This window comes from Mustela nivalis (assembly GCF_964662115.1).
Source record: "Mustela nivalis genome assembly, chromosome: 2".
Taxonomy (NCBI): Eukaryota; Metazoa; Chordata; class Mammalia; order Carnivora; family Mustelidae; genus Mustela; species Mustela nivalis.
In genome coordinates, this window is record NC_139021.1 from 137,282,856 (window position 1) to 137,304,756 (window position 21,901).

General features: G+C 42.3%; 1 protein-coding gene across 2 annotated transcripts in view; it reads left to right on the forward strand.

Annotated features, from left to right (window-relative positions):
* LRMDA (leucine rich melanocyte differentiation associated) overlaps positions 1–19,848 on the forward strand; it is a 1,045,704-nt gene extending 1,025,856 nt beyond the window's left edge. For both annotated transcript variants that reach the window (XM_082717651.1, XM_082717652.1), the window contains one exon: positions 19,685–19,848. In XM_082717651.1, the coding sequence (XP_082573777.1) occupies positions 19,685–19,764 (80 nt within the window). In that variant the 3' untranslated portion in view covers positions 19,765–19,848. The remainder of the gene's footprint in view (positions 1–19,684) is intronic.
* The last annotated feature ends 2,053 nt before the right edge of the window (positions 19,849–21,901 follow it).

Sequence of the window (21,901 nt, forward strand, 5' to 3'; positions counted from 1 at the left end):
TAAGGAGGGCACGTATTGCATGGAGCACTGGGTGTTATATACAAACCATAAATTACAGAACACTACATCAAAAACTAATGATATACCGTATGGTGACTAACAAGACGTAATAAGAAAAAAAGAGAATTATAACAGCAGTAACACTAACAGAAATAAGCCTACTAAGTAAAGCTCAAGATTTCATTGCTGCTTGTATTTTTCTCCCTCAGACTATATCTCACTCAGATGTGCATTTGAAGTACAGTGTTCCAAAATTACCCGACTTTCTTTTCTTGTGTCATTATGTTATTGATTTGATATGCAGTTAGGTTCATTTTTTTCCTCCAAGTGTATTCAGTTTTAAGGTTTGTTTTTTCTACACTTTTATATTTGTTTTTGAGTATGTGAAATATGTGACAATAAGGAGATATTTTCAGAGAAGTCTCAGCTCCATCCTGATGCCTGCCACCCTATTTTCACTCTCCCACTACATTTAGCTGTTCTTATTAGTCTGTGGTTTATCCCCCCCCCCATATTTCTTTTTGTAAAACATAGATGAAGAGGTGTGTTTATTTTTTTTTAAAGATTTTATTTATTTATTTGAGAGAGAGAGAGAACATGAGAGGGGAGAAGGTTAGAGGGAGAAGCAGACTCCCCATGGAACTGGGAGCCTGATGTGGGACTCAATCCTGGGACTCCAGGATCATGACCTGAGCCGAAGGCAGTTGCTTAACCAACTGAGCGACCCAGGTGCCCCTATTTTGTTTTTTTTTTTTAATCTTATTTTTACTTCTTTCTTATCCAAAAGTTTGTGTACTTCTTGGTTCCTTGCATTTTTACTTAGCAGTTTGGCCTTCATCTACACCCATACATCCATATCTATATAATATGTATGATGTATGTGTACACACACACACACACACACACACACCTATATCAACGCTCTATATATCTGTATGCCTATGTCTACATCTATACTGTCTATAGCTGTATCTCCGTATATCTGTATACCTACATCTATACCTACATCTCTGTCATCTCTATACGTATATGCCTATATTTATATCTCTCCTGCAGGAAATCTGGGGAGTCACTGTATATCAGGTGTTCATGGAAGGCTTGAGAGGAGTAATAAGGTTTTAAATATGCCTCCTGTATTATATAACTTATTAACAACAAATATGTCTGTGAGTTAAGTAAAAAGAGAAATACACATAGAGAAAATGGTTTTTTAAATGCTTTCTGTTCACCCCATCACTCCCAAAGGTAGAGCTAATCTTTATTCTATGTTTGCATAACATTTTGTACATAATATTATTACAGCAAATTTTATTGCCGTTATTTTTATTTGACAAGTCATCTCCCTTACTGGCCTGTCAGCTCCTCAAATATAAAAAGAATCTCTTCCTTTCTTTCCTTTTCTTCTTCATTTTGGGTATCATGGATTGTTCCTGGCACATAGTGTTTCCCCACTTATTTGCTTTGCCTAAATTCCATTCAAGAGTCATTCAGTTCATCTAGTTTTTAGTGTGTCTGTTTTTAAAATATTTTATCGAAGTGATGAAACTCTGTTTCATTGTCAATGGTTAATATCCTCATGTGAGTTAGTGGTCAGAAAACTAGTTGATTCCTAGAAAAATTGTGGAGGGACATGCTTCTGAAAGAAGACAGTTAGATATTTTTTTTTTTTAAGAGAGAGAGAGCACACAAGCAGGGAGAGCATCAGGCAGAGGGAGAAGCAGGCTCTCCACTGAGCATGGAGCCTGATGCAGAACTCTATCCCAAGACCCTGGAATCATGACCTTAGTCGAAGGCAGGTGCTTAACTTACCGAGTCATCCAGGTGTCTCAAGACTGTTATATTTTAACTCTATAGTTGAAACCCATAAAAAGGAAAAAGGGAGTATGAGGACCATAGATATTCTAGGAGGGAAGGGGACAAACCAAGAAAAGGAAGAGACACGGAAAGAGAAAGGTCTCTATCTTTGTGTCAACCATATGACCTATGCACAGCATAGAGAATATATGTAAAGGATAATAGGGATTATATTATTAGAACAGAAGTAAGAATTATTTTCTCCAGACACTAAGAAACCAAGGTCTGGACCAATTGAACAAGTTGCACAGGACACGGACTATAGACCCGGAGTTAGAACCTGATCTTTGGACTCCTCCACATTTCCCCGAGTTGAGACGACCTTTCTTGTGCTTCTAAAAAGGGCACATCTGAAATCAGGCAGGTACCCCCAACTGCCCTGAGGATGGGAGAGGACCCAAGCCTACTCTCCTTTTAGAGCTCTTTGAAGTCGGGCTCCTAACCTCAGGACTGAAACACACATCTCTGTCTTTCCTGACCTCCTTCAGTGAAGTCAACTATATTTGTGGAGGTGCATGGCTCAGCCTCGGAGCATCGTTTAAATTTAAAATCAATGGAGAAAAGTGAGCCAGTAAGAGGCACAGACTGATCAAGTGCTGTCTGTAGGAAGAGGTTTACCCTCCGCCACGTTTCGGTTGAAATCCTAAGGAATGTGAAGAGGATGGAGCAAAGTGAAAAACAGATTAAAATTATGCCAAATAACCAAAATGCAGTGAGGAAACTGCTTCCTTGGCAGGCAGTTAAGAATTGGCAACTTTGAGTTCCGATCCAGAATAATGACGTCAACATATTCACACCCACGTACATACCACGTGCCCCTAGAACACCATCATCCTCAAGATGCCCACAGACCAAAGTAAGATATACGACACATATGACATAATGTACAGCACAAACAGAACAGTACACACACAAGCACCCACAAACGCACACAGCACACACTTGTACTGGCCCATATGCACACACACGTGAATGAGTTCTTGACTGGTGCTATGAAGATGTAACCCTTCCATCTGCCCACTTATCCCACATTTTTATTTTGATGAAAAAACAGCAGTAAAGAGGAGAAAATCTCATCAGAAAATTCAGTGAAAAAAAAAATTCCCAAGACATTGTCATGTATTACTGGTTATTTCTGGTGGTTAAAAGAATTATTTGAAAACAAAGAAGCCTTTCACAAAGCCTCTAAAATACAAAAGATTTAATAACATTTACATCTGTGTATCAGCCATGTCTGTAATGCAAGTCATGAATAACACATAAACCAGAGCACGGAAAGAACAGAAGTGCTCACACATCATTTAAAATCCAACCCACCCCATCGTCAGTGGAATCAAATACACAGCAGGAGCAGTTCCAGTTGATACACACACAATATAGTCATTGAAAATGAAAACATATTAATTATGTTCCTTAAGGTTAGAGAAATGGCAGGATTCACTAACCTGTTTCACTTCTCTGTGGAAATTCTGTACTAAAAAGTACATCACGATTTGCTTTCTTATTTTTCATAAGAAATTACAGACGGAGCGCTTGCGCGTGCATTTGTCTCATTTTACTGTTCATGTACATCTGCACTTGGGGCTTAGTCCTGCCTCCTAGCTGTGCTGAAAATGGGGAAAGTTGGCTTAAGAAGATGGGTCCTTGTTACAAGTGAGTGGCTTGCAAAAAAAAAAAAAAAAAAAAAAGGGAATTCATTGTTGAGCAATGATATTTTCAAGCACCAATGCTTGCACAACTCCAGGTGGCATATGTGCAAATCCACACCACTAGGAGAATGCTGTGTGTTACCAAAACCTGGAGTTCACATAGCAACACGTTGATAAAGCAACACGTTTGATAAAGAAATCCTTCCTTGTTCTGATTCGGATAACTCTCCGAGGCCCAAATTTGGAACTGTGCCTTTCTGGATCAGTTCATTTGGCACCTTTGAATTTCCAGGGATCTCCTAGGCTCTCCGTATATGCTGTGAGATCCTTCCACTCCGCCACAGGGAAGCCTCTGGTGCCATAATGGAGAAGGACGAATGTAGGGAGGTGATTTTTGTGTGGGCATGCGCATCTGATATCTGTTCATATTGATCCTTGTAAGTGTTGTGTTTTATTTCCAGGAGTTAAGAGGATATTCAAATAATGTCAATATTTGATCAGCGCTTTTTTGTTTGCTGGCTTTTGCTTTGATGTTTGTTTGTTTGTCTGTTTAACCTTCCCTTTTCTGGTTATGGTTTCCTCTTCTGTCTTTTGTTGGAGCCAGACCATTGCATGTGGGTCCTGAACAGTTTAAGATGAGCTCTGAAAATGTCAGGGAACCTCTTTACCTCTTCTTCTACTACGTATCCTACTTCACCGTGAAATCCCAAGCCCTTCGCAGTGCTCACTGCAGCAAAAGGTTAATAATCATCTCTTTCATGTACTATAAAAGCTCCATTCCTAAGGACAGTGTTTCAGGGCAAGCTGAGCGTAATTACTAAATAATATAGTCATTCTCATTTTAAATGACTGATGCTTCTGTTGTTCTGGATGCTTCTACATGTGTGCACGTAAGTGTGTGCGTGCATGTGAGAGTGGCCTGGCAAGGGTGAGACCTCCACTTGGGGGAAGGCACGGCCATCCCATAGGAGTCTGCACATTCACACATTTGGGTTTTAAATGTTGTGCTGCATCCTGGGCCTCTTAGGCTCCGCAGATTATGTATAATAGATGACCTGCATTTACAGAGATGTGTGCTATACAGATGTAAATGTTATTATAGCTTTTATATTTTATGTTCTTGTTGAAAGATCATTTTGTCTTTGAATAATATGGCTGTTCAATTTTTTTGGAGGGGAGGGGGTTATCTTTAAAAGAGAATATGAAATGGATATTGCACATCATATATTTCTTAAAAGTAATTTGGAATTTTAGGGTCTGGGATTGGGGCTGACTGATACACTGCCACGATGAGATATAACCCCTGGAAAATAACAGCACCCGCACATGCCTGCATCTGTCCAACCTCATAATTCACTTTCACATTGGATTATGGATGTCTGCGTTCAGTGAGTCTATCTTCCCTTTAGGTATTATTTCAGCCCTTTGAGATAATAAGGAAAGTTTAATTGCGTTGTTAATTGATTTTTTGCACAACATTATTACCTTGATTGATTGCAGAGTTGATGAAAATGTTAGACACAGGCAGCGTGGAGTATCAGCCCAGCAAGGAGTGGGAGCCTTGCGGAGAATAGATAACCTTGATGTTAAGAGCTATATCCTTCAGATATGTCTTCCCTTGACATATTGATGGCCCTTGAAAAGGGAAAAGCTGATTGTATGCAGAATGCAATCATTAAACCCACTTCAGCTCGCTGTTGATTAATTTGTTTTTTCCTGAAGGATCTAGTTATAGGGAAGGCCTCACTTGTACCAACAGCAGCCATTTCGTAGGCTCTGGCTTGTGCTTAACCCTCTAGGTGAAGAGAAACACTGAGGCTGGCGTGACTGAGACTGGAAGACTGTCTTAGCATGGCCCGAGTGTGCACCTGCTATTCACAGACGTCCTCATGCTCAGCAGCAGCCTTTCTCCTCCACCATCGTGTTTATCCCTCCGCCCCAAATACTGACTCTTTCAAAATTCCAAGGCCAGGGATCCTTTCACTGAGACATGGCACAGGAAGTGATGGAAACTTCTGGATGCCCTGGAAGCTTTGTTAACTAGGCTTCTAGTCATTTCTGGACAAGTCCTGGCACTCAGAAGGTTTAGGATACCCCTGAGTATAACCAAGGTAAAACCTGGCATAAACAGGCGCCCATAATTGGAGAATGTGGTTCTTATTGCGATGTGTGTGAAGTGTGGGGCCGGGGAGGGGTTTGTATGTAGCAGGATAAGAAGGACTTCCTAGAGATGGTTTATTGTATTTTCAGTTACTCCTTTCCCTGGCCCTCTGTACCTCCTTCCAAGAGATATTTATTGATAGCTGTCATGGTTACTGAAGTCCAGAACCATCCCCATGATACCAAAACCAGGTTAATTGATGCACCGTTTGATTGATCCATTGGACTTCTGTCCTATTTCCCTCCACCACACCCTCACCACTTCATCCCTAGCTGCCCAACCCTGGGCAGAGACTAAGAGGGCCAGTCTTATGGGGAAAAGGGCCTGGCCTTGCCCCCTACAGAAGACTGAAAGCTCATATAGATACAGTAATTCTGGAGTAATTCTTCCCCCTTTCTCTACCCCAGCTTCTACCCTTATTACTTTTCAGAATTCTGACTTTTTTTTTTTTTTGCCCTCTTCTTCCCTTTGTGGCTGTCCTCAGTATTCACTTAAACCAAATTTTAATTGCATAGCATTGCTGGAGACCTACCAAGAATTGTGTCAGCTTCCAGGAGTCCCGAACCCCCACCCCACCCCCCAAGAGGCCCTGTGGACTTTGGGGCAGAAGAGAAACAGCTTCCAGAGCTCCCAGAGCCACAGAGCACCCTGTAGAAGGAATTCACTCTATGGTCCAAAACAGTTTCTCCTCAGTCGGCCCCACCGCCCCCTCCATTCGGAGTCTTTCTTCTGCTGAACTAACGACTGGCGCTCAGGGAGTCTAATATCCACAGAGTCTTGGCCCTCAATTACGGTAATGGCTTATAATGAGATTTTGGCCAAGTAGCAGGTAGCAGGTTATTACTTCCTGCTCAGCGTGGGCAATGTCTACGCTGTTAATTTGTGTTGCCGAATGTGGCTCAGAGCTGGGCATCAAACTGTCAGAGCCAGATGTATTCTATTAGGTGCGAGGCTCACATTGGCCCATGGGCAATTTTTTTTCAATATGGAGGCATGTTAACTCACCACAGGGTGAATCCTGACGAATTCAAGCCAGCCAAATAAAATGGGTAATATCCCAAGCCATCAAAGTAGTATGTTCCAGAGACAGATAACACCTGGTACCACCCACTGTCAGCAATGTCTCTCCAACCCAGGCCATTCCACTGATAGGTAAAAAGTACACCCCTCTAAATATTGTTGGAGAGACTCTGCTGCCTTCATTAAATTTTAATGAGCCTGACCCTAATGAAGGCCCTTATAATATGTTCTTCTACTGTTTACTTTGTCTTCATCTTGGGTTAAAAAAAAAATGTACAAGAGGTTCATATTGCTCTTATAAACTGCTTTCATCTATTAATTCTTCCTTAACCTATAGTTTCTTTCATTAGCATTAGCATATATATGGACTTTTTATTTTTCCAAGGCAGGCTAGAGGATGGGAAGTTAAAGATCAGGAAATAATGAAAATATTTTGGCATTTGGTATTGAGATTTGCTAGTGCCCAAGAATTATGCTGTTTTTTCTGCAACAACATACTTTTGTTTTTGTTTTTGTTTTTTCTATAATGCATACTTCTTTCAGTTAGCTCATATATCAGCAGATTCCTTTTGTTTTCCTTTTGGCAAAAGCAATTTAGAGTGTCCTGGAATTAGGAAAGATTATAGTAATATCAGTACAGGAAAAGTTTGTTTGGATTCTAATGAAGGGCAGATGGAGGCTGGACTAATGGGCCCAAGAAGGAAGGTCTTTCCCCCAATCCTTGCAGAGTTTGAATTATGACAAACCTAGTTGTTACTGGGTCTGCTTAATTTTATTTGAGAGGTTCTTTTTTTGCAGCTTGAAGAAGAATTAAAGGGAAAAAAAAAAGCCACTTGTCTTTATTTTCAATGACTCTCTTGAGAAAATTTAGCCTGAAGAACTAGACAGAACTGTGGATGTTTCCCCCCTTTTGATGTAAGCTTTCTAATAGAAGCAGATCTGAAACCCAAAAGCAAATTTGTGCTTGAGAGCAAAGCCAAAATTCCCATTCAGACTCTGCAGGAGGACCCCCACTGCTCTGATTTGTTCATTTAAGATTCTGTCCTTTTAGAGGAAAGCTAAAGACTTTCTGGGAAATTTTTCTGCACTTTTTTTGTTTTCCTATACTTCATAAATTATGGTTTCCAGGTTCAGTTCTACCCTCCTTATCCAAAAAAATTTTCTTCTTTTAATATAGTCTACACATTACTTAAATTTAAACTTTTATGTTTTTTTCTTGTTAAAGAGCAACTATTATAATAATTATTGTTGTTATTAACTTTAGGTGCCATTGGTTTTCAGACTGCTGTTTGGAGACAGTAACTGTATTTACTAAAACTCAATATACTAGGACCCTCAGTCCACGAGGTTTTCTGACTCTGAATCTGAGTGATCTTAACTTTATAAGAATAAAAGCTAATGTCAATAAAAGCTACTTTTAAAAAAGGAAAAAGGAGCCCCTTTGGGTTGTCCTAGAATAGTGTCTGCTAAAGTGGGGTCCCCTAATTAGTAGCATCACTCTCACCTGGGAACTAACAAAAATGCAAATTCTTGGCCCTGTCTCCGATCCACTAATCAGAAACTCTGGGGATGGGGCTAAGCATCTGTTTTTATCAAACTTCCAGGTGATTCTGGTGCAAGGGCAAGTTGCGTCCTAGGATTCTTTCATTTATTCCAAACTTAAAAAAAAAAAAAATCTATTGAGTGCTTACATTCTCTGGGCCTCTTGAAGCAAGGATGAAAAGTTGTCATCTCTGCCCTTTTGGAGCTCATATATAAAGGAGATCTTAAGACCTTGAGAAACGTTCAGTGAGCAGTCTTCCCACCCCAGCTAAGGTTCTAAACTATATCATCTTCACTGTAGCTACTCAGAGAAATACTCATTCGTGGCCACTGTGATATACCTGGTAAGACGAGGAAGCTGACTTTCGTTTTACGTAGTGTTGATGTAGGAGAGCAAACTCAGAAAGGTTTCTAGTTATCCACGAGTTAATGAGATAATTTAATTAATTAACTGGAACCCAACATTCCCCTAGTGGCTAGTCAATCACATGACTGTTACATGAAGAAAGAAAGTGTATGGGAAGAAAGTGCGTGAGAGCCATTTTATGTGTGCTTCGCTGACCACCTGGTCTCTTAAGAAAGGTCTCTTAGCTGAGATGGAGAGCCATACCTGTGCTCAGCGCTCCTTCCCCTCATCTAGTAACACCGATTTTTGTGTACTCCCTTCTCGGATTTAATCTACTCATTTATTTTAACTCTAAAAAATTCTCATTCAAAATGTCATGCCCTAGAATATCATACATTTATTGCTGTTTTTAAAATAATGATAAACTTGGAATCCCTAGAAACCCACAAATGCCTCATTTCTCCTAAAGGAAGTTGGTCATTTGCTGTCAGGCCATGAAAATAAACACTGATCTATGTACCAGAGATTAATGATAGGCACCAAATGGTAGTCAAAGAGAAGCTGAAATTATTTTCTTTTTATTTGAGTTGTTTCTGCCTCTTTTTTCTTTATTTTCTTCATTTCTTTCTTTTTCTTTGCTTTTTTTTTTTATTTTTAAAGATTTTATTTATTTGAGAGAGAGAGAGAGCACAGAGGGAAAGCAAGAAGGAGAAGCAGACTCTCCATCGAGCAGAGAGGCTGGTGCAGGGCTCGATCCCAGGACCCTGGGATCACGGCAGATGTTTAACTGACAAACCCACCCAGGCGCCTGCTGCCTCTCTATTCTGATTAGTCTGGACCAGGTACTCTAAGAGGGAAGATGATAGTTGGGAGGGTTTGGGGCCGCCATGATCTGTGTGGATGTCATATACACAACTTTTGTATATTTTATTGATCCAGTTTTATTTTGTCTTATTTTTGAGTTTTCTTCCTTTTGTGCCAAGCCATTGGGTGGCATATTTTCTTTTGGATTTCTGCAATGAAAATGGTATTTTTCTAGGATATTCAGGAATTTATCTTTGTTCATTAGTTTGCATACTTCTTTACACTTATGCCGGTATTACGTAAACATCCCCAACTCCTGAGCCTGGAGGATGAATTACAGCAACTGAGGGTAAAAAGAATCAGTCTTGGAAATAGAGCTAGAGCAATCCAAAAGTGGGGGGGTGTTTGGTAGCCCCACTCCCAGAAAGCCTTCAGCATAGATTGAGCAAACGTGACATATTGATCATTACAGAACCTATAATTGGTGACCAAAAGCACAGTGTGGCTTTAATGGCCCTTCCTGAATAGTTGCCATCATTTTTTTTTTCTTTCCCAAGAAAACTGCTTTTTTTCCTAAATTCATGCTGCCCTCTAGTGGCAATGCTCTTGACTTCAGATGGGAGATGGAAAAAATGAATGTGGACATAATGGTGGAAATGGTGGAGGTGACAAAGGGGTGAACTTTTCCTTTCTTTCTCTCTCTCTCTCCTGTCTGAAAGATTTCTGAGTTTTCTTCAGTAAAAAGAAAAAAAGAACACCGAGAAGGAAAAATGAGGCCATACCACTTGACCACTGTCCACTTTGACTGACAGCTTGGGTTACGTGACATCCATCAGTGAGCAGCACGGAAGGGAACTTCATGAATCTGAGCTGATTTGCATTCCATCTTGGCACGCACTTTGGAACCCAGCCCATCTCAGATCCATTAAACCCCACTTAGAATACAGAGATGGGGAGTAGGGGGACGTGCTCACACCAAACGGGCCTTAAAGATTCCATTTCTCCCAATGGAAAAGTAGGTAAGAGTCAGCCTTTCTCAGACTGATCTGTGGAGTGCCCCACTGTCTTCACGGCAGTGTCTTATGATTCAGACATACCTGGGTTAGGCAGGTAGAGCTGCATGGACGTTTGGTCTGGCACTGTGACCTTGCGGAAGCCACTTTGAACCTCATTTTCTACCATTCCGAAATGAAAGACTCGACCTAAAATGAAGATGTTTAAATTTGGTCTCCATGCAAATTCTTCAGTACCGTTAAAGAAATAATTTTAAACAAAAGTATTCTATTCTTCGTTTAAGCTTGCTAAGAAGAATAGCAAAATAGAGTATTCTTAGAAGAGTGTACAAATAAATCATCATTTAGGAAGTTGGAATAAAAACTTTCTGGCTTCATTTTAACAAACACAAAAAAGACGTAAACTGAGAAGAAAAACCAAGAATTTGGATTACTAAGAAGAGTCAGCAGGTTTTTTGTTTTGTTTTGTTTTGTTTTTAATGGAGTGATGTTGTTGGAGCAAGGAAATCTTTACTATGGCACTGAACTCTGATGTGTATATGTCCCTATTTGATTGAAATACAGCATATGTAGAGATAAGATCCAATCATATTAATGATGTTTAAAAAAGAACAAGTGAGCCCACCCTCAGACTGGGATTCTTCCCATCCGTCTCTGTCTACCTGAACAATCCCAGTACAACACAATTTAAAAAGCAGTGACATCTGAGGAAAAGCGCGTTGACTGTTTCCTTTCCAGGATTCACACAATGGAAACATCTGCTGCCATATAACTTTTCATTCTATCAGCCTAATATTTCTTCTATGTAGAAAGGACTTTGAATGGCCGGGTGAGGTCTGGACAAGGCCATGGCGCCTGCAACCTGAGGGCAGGGACCAGGGGCTCAAGATGGAACAGTGGAGCAGGTTACGGAGGGTCCTCTTAAAGGTTCAGTTTTTTCTAGGAGTTGGACCAGCCTTTACATCTCCCACTAGCAGATTCTATGAGGGCAAAACTGGTTTTTCTCCCCCTTTCCTACCTCCTTCCCTTGGCCTAAAACGACAAGCCTCATTTCAGCTGCCCTGGGAGCCCAGAGCACATTTTGCACAGGCTCAGGCTTGTCACACATCAACCTGTCTGCCCAGTCACGTGAACACTTGTGCAGCCTCCCCCAGGCGGGGAGGCTGGCGTCTCAGCCTTGCATTCCTATCACCTTCAGTGCAGGTTTTGCCAAGATCCTTTCTCTGCTGACTGGTTTCCCTCCCTGGCTTTTTCCTTCCTTGCAAACATGCAGGTGAGGCTTGACAAGGCCCAGCATTTGTGTAAGCAAATGTATGTAATCTCTTCTCTCTCAGTGCAAAGTTTAACGTCCCACTAGGTCTCCCTAGGGGAATGAGCGCTGGGACCAAGTGCCGTCTTCTCAAAGGGATAGGTGGCCTGGCATTTGGGGTCAGCTTTCTTTCAGGATGTGGATGCATCCAGACCTTGGATGCTGTGGTCCATGCTGTGGTTTTTGTTTTGTTTTGTTTTTTGACCGGTGCTTGGTAGAATGCAGCATGTCAGGACCCCACCATTCAGATTCTGTCATGGATCCAGAGTATTGATCGTTGTCCTGCATACTCTTTGTGCTAAGAAATGAATAAAAACTATCATTTACTTTAACTGACAATAAGCATTGCCCGTAGGAAGAGCCAGTCCAAAATATAACTGACAGCAACTAAACCTCACATAATGTAATTTATAATGGACAAAAACCAACCAAACAAACAAATAAACAACTGACCAAGATTTATATCTTGTTGGTATATTGAAAAAGGTGCAAATTCACAGGGAGAAATTAGCTGTGGTAGAAATAATGAAAACCAAGTAAAATTGAAACAAACCACAACTACACGCAATAAAGTGAGTTGACTAAACTTTAAAAGAAGGCACAAGTCTTCCTGTCACAACTCAGATCTACAAAATTGTATTTAGGTAATGTGACTTGATAAAAATTGATGACTCTGAGATTTAGAAGCTCTGACCGCTAAACTTTGATATTGGGCAAAAGCTGAGAAATTTAGCTTTGTTGTAAAAAGTACGTGGAAAAGAGTTGATTCCATTGAAAATAAACTAGACAAAATGGAAGCAAAATGTGCAACATAGGATAGGGTTTAACTTTGCATTTAAAAATTAAGGAATTAAATTGGCTAAATGGAGTTTGCCCTGAATAAGTAATGCTTTCTCAAAGAAAAAAATTGCCAGGCTAGTCTCCATGTTTATATTCATAAGTATGAAGTCAAAGCATCCTTGGGGTCAAAACAGCAGAATTCAAGTGTCGACCACAGCCATATCTCAGGGCAGCTTAGCAGGGCTGCTCCTACCCCTCTTGGGGTTGTTTTGTATAATTAGGAGAGGAGTTCCAGAATGTGCTCATTTGAGAGACTGGGGGACATCCCTTGCATGGCGCTGTTTGAGGTGGTAGTCAGTAAGGACCATGTGCCCCTGGTTGATGGAGGGGACAGTGGGAGCCCTTGCACATGTTTTTGGGATTAGCAAGCATTGCACAACCATGGCACCGGCTTCCAACCCAAGAAGCAGATTGTAAACTGAGACACTTGCCTAAAATCGCACTCAGCTAGTTTGAGAAGGAAGTCTCTCACTTTCTCCTTTTATGTCTCTACTGTCTCCAGGGTAGAGCGCCTTTTCTCCCCAGCCTGAGGCTTCTCCAAGGAGCCTGCCAGCCAAGGCGAAATCTGCCCAGTGTGGTGTGGAGGAGGGGCTTTGTCTTCCTTCTACAAAAACAGCTCCCAAGCAACTCCTTCCCTTAAGACCTTTCTGCAATCTCTCTTCTTTCCATTTTGCCTTAGTCTTTAAGTAGCTGACCCTAAAGGAGGATGTTTCGCTAGGAGCCTGTAATTTTGCAGACTCTGCTGAATCTGGTCTGATATCCGCAGTGGAGCTGAGAGCACATCACACAGGCTGACCTCCGACTGTTGCTCCAGCCACTTCTCAAGATCATAAAACATGGGCATTTATTCCCTTCCAGCTCCCAGTTAACTCACGGCCCACATGTACCAAAGACTGAGGAATGTGCTTTCTGGGGAATGTCCTTCTCTGTGTATGATGTTTACAGCTCTTAAGGCTGGATGATAACATTCACTTCGCTTCCCTCTCTCCAGCCAGATATTGTGATTGCTTTGTTACTGTGGGAGGAAAGTGTTCAGCATAAAAACAACCTTGGTGTTTAGGAATTGAGACTGTTGCCTTCTGTCCTTTTGCCCCCTTCTTGTTAAGACGTTTTAGACATGTAGTCTCAGCAGAGGCTAAGGTATGAGTGTTCAGTAACTGAGATTCCTAACTTCGTGGATTCTGTTCAAGTTGTGTATAGGTAATAATTTCAGTGGTATTAATCTATCTAGTCATCAAGCATTTAATGAACACTTCCTCTGTACTGTTTCAGCCACTGGGCTCTAGAGATTGGGGAGGAGGAAGTATTGTAGAGGTGACATGTTCACAGGTATGTATAGGACACATGGAAATGGAACAGGTACAGGACACATGGAAACATAGTTCTAGAACCTTCTACAGTGGACCAGAAAGACTCTCCAGATACTCTTTCCCGCTTCCTCACAACACTGTCGTCATATTTTTCAGAGGCCATGAAGGGTCTAGTTCCTTTCTTCCTTTTACAGATTGGAGAACAGGAGTTCCATGAAAAGCCAGTCCTCTGTCCTTTGCCTGTTCCACAGTGCAGTCTAATGGCAAGTTCCTAGTCATCAAAATCATTGGATCAAAATCTGTTTGTCATTACACAGCTATAATTACATTTGTGATAATAACATTTAAAATGATGATTACTAAAACTAATGCTCATATTGATAATAGCATTGATACTTTTTACTTAATTTTACAAATATGAATTTATTGGCCCAACCTGTACTCCATCATCAAATAAGTTTTTGTATTCATATGTTTGTGTGTGTCTAGACTATTATTCCACAACTAAGATATAAATGACCACCCACTTACTCTGATATTTAGAGTTAAGCTCTGTTGAATCTAAAGTTGGTAAGTTAACAGGCTCATATCAAAGCTTAACAGGACATGGGGTAGTTTGCAGAAAGCATGTCCCAGCACTGAGTGTGGAATCCAGGCCACACAGAAGTAAATGGAACGTCCTTACTGGGGGATTTTGAGGGCCAGCAGATCTCCACTTCTATATATTATGGGAATGTGGGCTGGATGAGTTTCAAGAGCTAACTTAGTTGAAATCAAATTTTTGATTAACTGACCATTGGATTTGCCTTCTCCCTCAGGCAGTATTGGATCTGATGTCCCTGTCTTCATAAGGGAAGCATTTGAAAATACTAAATCACTTATTTCAGAGCTAGCATGAACTTCCAAGATTATCTGGCCCCTTGCCTTCGTTTTACGAATGGGGAATGCAGCCCAGTAAGGACAAAGGACATGGACATGGTCACATAACCATTAGGGGTAGAGCTGGATTTAAATACAGGTCTTCTACCTCTCCTTAATCAATAAACAGCAAAATGCAACTGGAAAGGTAAGGCCATCCAGGGGATCAGGGAGCCCGGAGTCTTTGTTGGACCCCGCATGAGGGTACAAGGCATTTCTACTTGGGGACTCTGAGGGTCTTGCCCGGCACAGTCTCTGGTACTGCCCCGACATCACAGACTTGCATCCAAAGAAAAGACGCTGCTTCTCGCCCCTCAGGCAGCCCCAAGGTCATAACTTAACCTGCGTAATTAGAACATCCATTCCAGAGGGGGAAACATTTAAAAGATAAAGGACCTCTTTAAAACAGATTCTTCCCAATACATTTTTTTCATAATTATAGTTTTAAAAGCTTATGGTGATGGGAGAGCTGGCTACTTAAGAAAAATTAGGAGTCTCATTTGGCACAAGAAGATTCCCCAGGGGACAGCACACTGTCATTTTTCAGGGACCCTGAAAAGAAACCCTCCACACAGACAGATACACGTCGGCCTGACACACGGCAAGCCGGCTTCACTTCTTATGGCCAAAGCCAGATATTTTAATTAAAAACACTACATATGCCATTAAATGTGTTGTTCCCCCTGCAGTCCCAAGACGTTATAGTTCGAGGAGATACAAACAAGTGAATGCATTACAGATGTACGCCGAAGCCACCGCCTACTGAGTCACAACCAGCGGGTTCCCAAATTCCAGCCTCGGAGCGCCTCCCTGTCAAAATGTTCTTTGCGAGCAAACTGTTCCCTCTGTAATTTTCACAGTTTATGGCAGTTACCACGACAGGAGAAGAGGGCCATGGGGAGGCCGGGAAGAGAGAAACATGCTGCCACCTCACTTAACTGATAAGCACATGCCATTATTTTACAAATAATCTTCAGGAAGGATAAAATCCTATGGCCACACATGGGATTGTGGGGTTGATTTTTTTTTCCCTCCCTTCTTAATTTTATGTATTTGTTTGTTTGTTTATTTTTTGGAACACTAATGTTCCATGTGAGCCCAACTGTGTACTCGGGTAGGATTCTCAACGGAGGCAGCACTTGCTTAGTTTAAACCACTGTAGGTGGCGCGAGTTCAAAAATTTCAGCTGATTTTGACTGTCACTAGCCAGACCACCTTCCTCCCCAGGAGAACACCAGCGGCTGGATCTCATTTTTGGCTGGCAGGCCGTCCCTGTGCCTTCCCGGAGCAGCCCACAGACGGGGTGCCTTCCCTGTAAGGATTTGATTCAAGGTGACAGCTCCTCACACATTGGCGCTCTGATCACCTCAAGTAGCCGAGATACCGGGGGATGAGTGCGCTCCTCCTGCAAAGTCCAAATTTAGATTGACTGAGGTTATCCTTAGGCCCCTTGACCCCAAGTGCTCTGACAGAACAGGGCTGCCGGGAACTCCGAGCAGAGAGTTTTGTAATGATGTCTGGGGAGAACCGCTCTGCAGGAGCGGGCGGAGAAGACCCCAAGTGATAGGGAGTGATGTCAGCTTTCGTTAGCACGGCAGACAGTGTTAGAATATCCTTGGCATAATATGGCACTGGTATCTCTGTCAGCATCTCTGTTTTCTGTCACCGCACACAATCCTGGGCCTGTCTCTAGCCCTGACAGTGTCTCTTCAGATCAGGTTATTGCCAGCACAGAGACTAGCTCTACTCCCCACCACACAGCCCTTTGTTTGAAGTCTGCCCTTTTGTCATCAATGCACTCGATGCCTATTTAAATCTGACGGTGAGTGCGGTATCTTTTTTCCCGTCAAGAGATCATTGACAATATTAATACCTCATGTCCTTGCCTCATTCTCCAAGCTCTGACACCTCGCCAGTCTCCTGTATTCATCAAACAGCCCTCTCTCACCAGGACGTCTATAAACATTCTTGCTTCCAGGCCCCAAGGAACAGGGCAGGCCTTAAAAAGGACTTTCATCGGTGCCGACCAGAAGGAAGGCCTGGGGAACAGGGCTCAGAACCCTTCATCTCCCTCCCTCCACACGCCAGCCCACGTTCCAGGGGTAGCCAGCTTGTTTCCAGAATGGCACTCGACATCCAGGTTGTAGCTAGGCAAGGTCTGGAGTTGACGGTTACCAAGGAGAGAGGATAGAGGAAAGAAATTCAATCTCTGAACGTACTGGAGGGTTTACTGGAGAGAATGCACCCGCTAGGGCATGGTGTGTGGGTGTGCACATGCGTGTGGGTGCGTGTGCGTGCACGCACGCATGTCTGACTTTCATTCTTTTATTCAAGAGAAAGACTATGTTCTTTATGGTATCTGACAGCCCTATCCATTTCTTTTTGTAAAAATTCATGCTGTCCTGGTGCTATAGAAAGTAATTAACATCCCTTGGTCTCATCCTTCCAGATTCTTAGGGTTTATTTGAGTTAATTAGGTTCAAGAAGTCCCTTGGTGGATTGGCAGAAACATCTGAGGCACTCATACCCAGGTCTGTAAGGGATACTGCTCCTGGAACAGAACCTGACCGGCTAAGCCTGACCAACAGGCCAGCTCCCAGCATTGGTGACAATGTTAGTCCAGTCACAGGTGCTCCATGAAGCAGTATAATAAAGGGAGCGGCTCAGAGCTGCCAACAGCCAGTGGAATAATTTCTAGCCCCAAGAAAGGTCTCAAGGAGGTCTTATCCAAGCTCAGTGTTTTCAAACACCTAATTTCTGAAAAGCAGAAACTAGGGATTGGGGCCAAGGGGAAAGCCTGGCTAAGGGGGAAGACGGGTCTGCAGTAACCTTGTTCGCGGAAACGTGATAAACAGAAGTAATGAGAGCAAGGCTGAGACCGGACTGAGGCCATGAAACAACGCCATCCTCTCCCTTTGGCCCACTCTCAAGAGATCCTGTGATCCTGGGACTTCCCGACTTTGTCCCAAGCCATCCAAACCAGGGAGCATCTACCCTGTCCTTAAAAGTTTCTAAGAGCCATTTTTAATCCTTCGTTAAGAATAATATTTGAAGTTCCATAGTAGAGAATCATATCTTGTAGGATCACCAAAATATTTCCTTAGAACGTCTGCTGTGAAGAAGCTGGATAATTTCAAGTGCTAATTTACCCCAAATGAAGAATAGATGATGATTGTTGGTTTCACACTAACAGACTGATAGAAAAAAATAATTATGCATATAGGTAGCTATTTTTACAGGTAGATTTATGGCTCTTGAATTAATGTTTTATGGACATTTCTTTGCTTTTTTCTGGTTATGCACACTTGGGAGACTCAAGTATTTTCAGTAATAAGACAACTCTGTGAAGCTGAGTTTTAAGTTACTTGTTCTAAGACTAGAAGAAAAGCAATACAGCAAAAAGCAAACTGTAATTATAAATGTTTTCTTGGAGAAAAACTGATTTTCCCTTAATGACCATACAAAGCTTTCATAATAACTGTGGCAGGTGACTTCTTATGGATATTTAGAATAAATATTGAGTTGGTTAAAAGATTTGGCCCTATTCTAGAGGTATTTTTCATACTTAAACTCTCCTACAATTTCCTTGAATATAACAAAAACTGCACGTGGAACCACTCAAATAAAACTAAAGATGAATATCAATGGTATTCCAACATGAGAATTCACTTCAGGCTTCCTGTTAAAGGAAGCCCTTTTGGGGTGCCTGGGTAGCTTGGTCAGTTAAGAGTCCAACTCTTGATTTCAGCTCAGGTCTTGATCTCAGGGTCATGGTTTCGAGCCCTGTGTTGGGCTCCACACTGGGTGTGGAGCGAACCTAAAAAAAAAGGGAAGAAGAAGCCCTTTAATGCTGGAGGCTCTTGTTGATTTCCATGTGGCGTTTTGTCAACACCACACTGTTCCTTGATCACCCAGATGTATTTGATGCCTCCTGGGATTTGGGAGATTCTCCCTGGAAGGACATAATCTTTTTTTTTTTTATAAACATATAATGTATTTTTATCCCCAGGGGTACAGGTCTGTGAATCGCCAGGTTTACACACTTCACAGCACTCACCATAGCACATACCCTCCCCAATGTCCATAACACCACCCCCCTCTCCCAAACCCCCTCCCCCCAGCAACCCTCAGTTTGTTTTGTGAGATTAAGAGTCACTTATGGTTTGTCTCCCTCCCAATCCCATCTTGTTTCATTCATTCTTCTCCTACCCCCTTAACCCCCCATGTTGCATCTCCACTTCCTCATATCAGGGAGATCATATGATAGTTATCTTTCTCCAATTGACTTATTTCGCTAAGCAGGATACCCTCTAGTTCCATCCACGTTGTCGCAAATGGCAAGATTTCATTTCTTTTGATGGCTGCATAGTATTCCATTGTGTATATATACCACATCTTTTTTATCCATTCATCTATTGATGGACATCTAGGTTCTTTCGATAGTTTGGCTATTGTAGACATTGCTGCTATAAACATTCGGGTGCATGTGCCCTGGAAGGACATAATCTTGATTCGTGATAAAGAACTTGAAAAGAGTCACATTCTGGAAAAATCGTTTTACATCTTTTGCTTTGATAGGACCTATCTTAAAAGTCTTAATTTTCCCTTTTAAAAACTCTACTAAGGGAACTTAAAGAAAGGCTTATGCTTTATTTTGAGGAGTATCTGGCCAAACTAGAAAAGGTGGAAAAGAATTTGTGCAGGGAACATGTTATTCTGAGAAGCCTGTGCTCTGGTGACATTTTATTGGAGTGTCAACTCTGAGGACAAGACAGTAGGGTCCTTCCCTTCTTGGGCTTAATCCATTTGCTGCCACCCACTGGATCAGGGACCATGTTTTGTATCTGCTTTTCTGCACCGTGCTTCCTTGCTGTACTCATCGCACCACCTCTGAAGATGTGTTTCCCTTTTTTTGCAGGTGTCCTGGGGAAGTGTCGCTATGTTTACTACGGGAAAAACTCGGAGGGCAACAGGTTTATCCGAGATGACCAGCTCTGATGGCAAGTTCTGTATGCTTTAGCCTGTGTCATAAGAATAAAAGAAAAAAGGCAAGTAAAAATAAAGGAAAAGCTAAAGAAAAAACAGTGGTCCATGCTGCATCTCTGTGGGAAGGCTATGACTTCAGCTTCTGGTACCTTCTGCTGACTTTGCCAGGCCTGTCAAGATCATCCTTCTGCTTTAGACTGAATGGCCACATAGAGATTGACATGAATGCCCTTAAGCAGGTCTCATCCACTAGGGTGACAGACAGCGGCGGCGAAGCACCAGGGCTGACAGGAGGAACACCATGATAGATTGCCTGGTCCCTCCACGGCTCACAGGGGAGCAGAGGTCACACCTGGGGCCTCCCTGAGCATGCTCACTGGCCGTGGTCCAGCCAGAGAGACTGTCTTCAGCTTGCTTACTGTGTAGACAACCCTCTGATGCCATAGTGCCATGGGTTGATTTCTAGTGAAATAGTCACAGTTTAGAGAAAGGCTGCCCTCCCTTATTCACCTTAAACTTTAATCCCTTCCATTCTGCACAGCCGCTCACCCCACCCCCTGCAACATACACCGTCCTTTAGCATCTTTCTTTGTTCTGAGCGGTGCATTCTGGTTTGTGGTCTTTCAGAGAACAGAGGGTATAAGTTCTCAGCCCGCTTGGACATTTATGGCTGGCTTTGTGTTGTTCCACTTCCTGTACTGGAGTGAATCGCTTTCCCCAAATCCCGGACTATAAAAGCATGGACTCGGTCTTCTTTTGTGTATTTCTAAATCCATTTCTTGCCCTGAATCTTAAGCAGGGTCAGCTGTCTTTCCCAGCACCAGGCTCTGGTTGTACCAAGGACTGGGATTTATGTATGTGTGTATTTATTCATTTTCAGCCACGCACATGCCCAGCCATACCCGGGGCTGTATTTGTAGTTTGGAGCTGGCTTCTTCCTTCGGGTGCTATGTAAAGATAGTGAGGTAAGGAAAATAGGGTGATGGGTCAGGAAGTTAAAAAAGAAAGTAAGGACCACAGAAAATACCCATCAGACCAAATCTTTTTTTTTTTTAAGATTTTATTTATTGACAGAGAGATTACAAGTAGGCAGAGAGGCAGAGAAAGAGAGGGAGGAGGAAGCAGGCTCCCCTCCAAGCAGAGAGCCCGATGTGGGGCTTGATTCCAGGAAACTGAGATCATGACCTGAGCCGAAGGCAGAGGCTTAACCCACTGAGCCACCCAGGCGCCCCAGAGAGTTTTTAATAGAAGGCACAAACCCTTTGAATTTTCCTCAGAACCTCTCAGAACTGAAATCCCTAAGCTCCTGAGAGGATCTTTGTGTGTCTCTTTGGCTAAATTCCAGCACGAATCTGACAAGGAAAAGAAGCATTCCCGTACTCATTGGGTAGCTATAATTTCATTTACTATACCGACACTCCAGTGAAATCGCTCCAGGACGCATCTGAAAGGCTGGCCACTCTTGACACAAGAGCATTTATTTTTGCTTCTTCTGTTCGACCAAGTGTTCACTGTCCTGGATCTCCCACTATTAGGTTGGATTGAGGATAGCAAAACCTGAAAGAGAGTCCCTCCAAGTTATAGGCAGCACATAACTAGAGGGTCGCTACTGTGAGAGTCTTTGGGGACTCAAAATCCCCAAGGACCCAAGACGAACTACTTTACCAGTTCTGGACTATTAACGTGGCCTCTGGTCTTCCGAGTCAACACAGTCTTTGAATGACTCGCAATGAGGCTGGCAGGAGTCCCTCTTGTAGATTATGCAAGTTAATCAGTTATGGAGACGAATTTAGATCAAAATCCTCAAGGCCATTAATAATTAGAGGATATGCAATGTTTGCCTTTATCTCTCAAATCCATTAATAACCAGGGCTGAGTACCTTTTGTCTGTTTGATCTATAAAACAGCATTGGGGTAATGCTTTAAATTAGCTGCCTTAGGTCCCACCCTGGCTCTTTGTTTAGAAGCACCAACACATGTGTTGTCCATGGCATATTATGGGCAGCCAGATTTCTTTGCAAGGGCAGCTAGACGAGTCCAATGTCATATCCAATCTAGCAGCACATATATCCTTGTCTTTATAAAAGGCTTTAACCCTGCCTCAAACAATAAAAAGCACTTGTGAACTGACCACAGAATTTTTCCATCT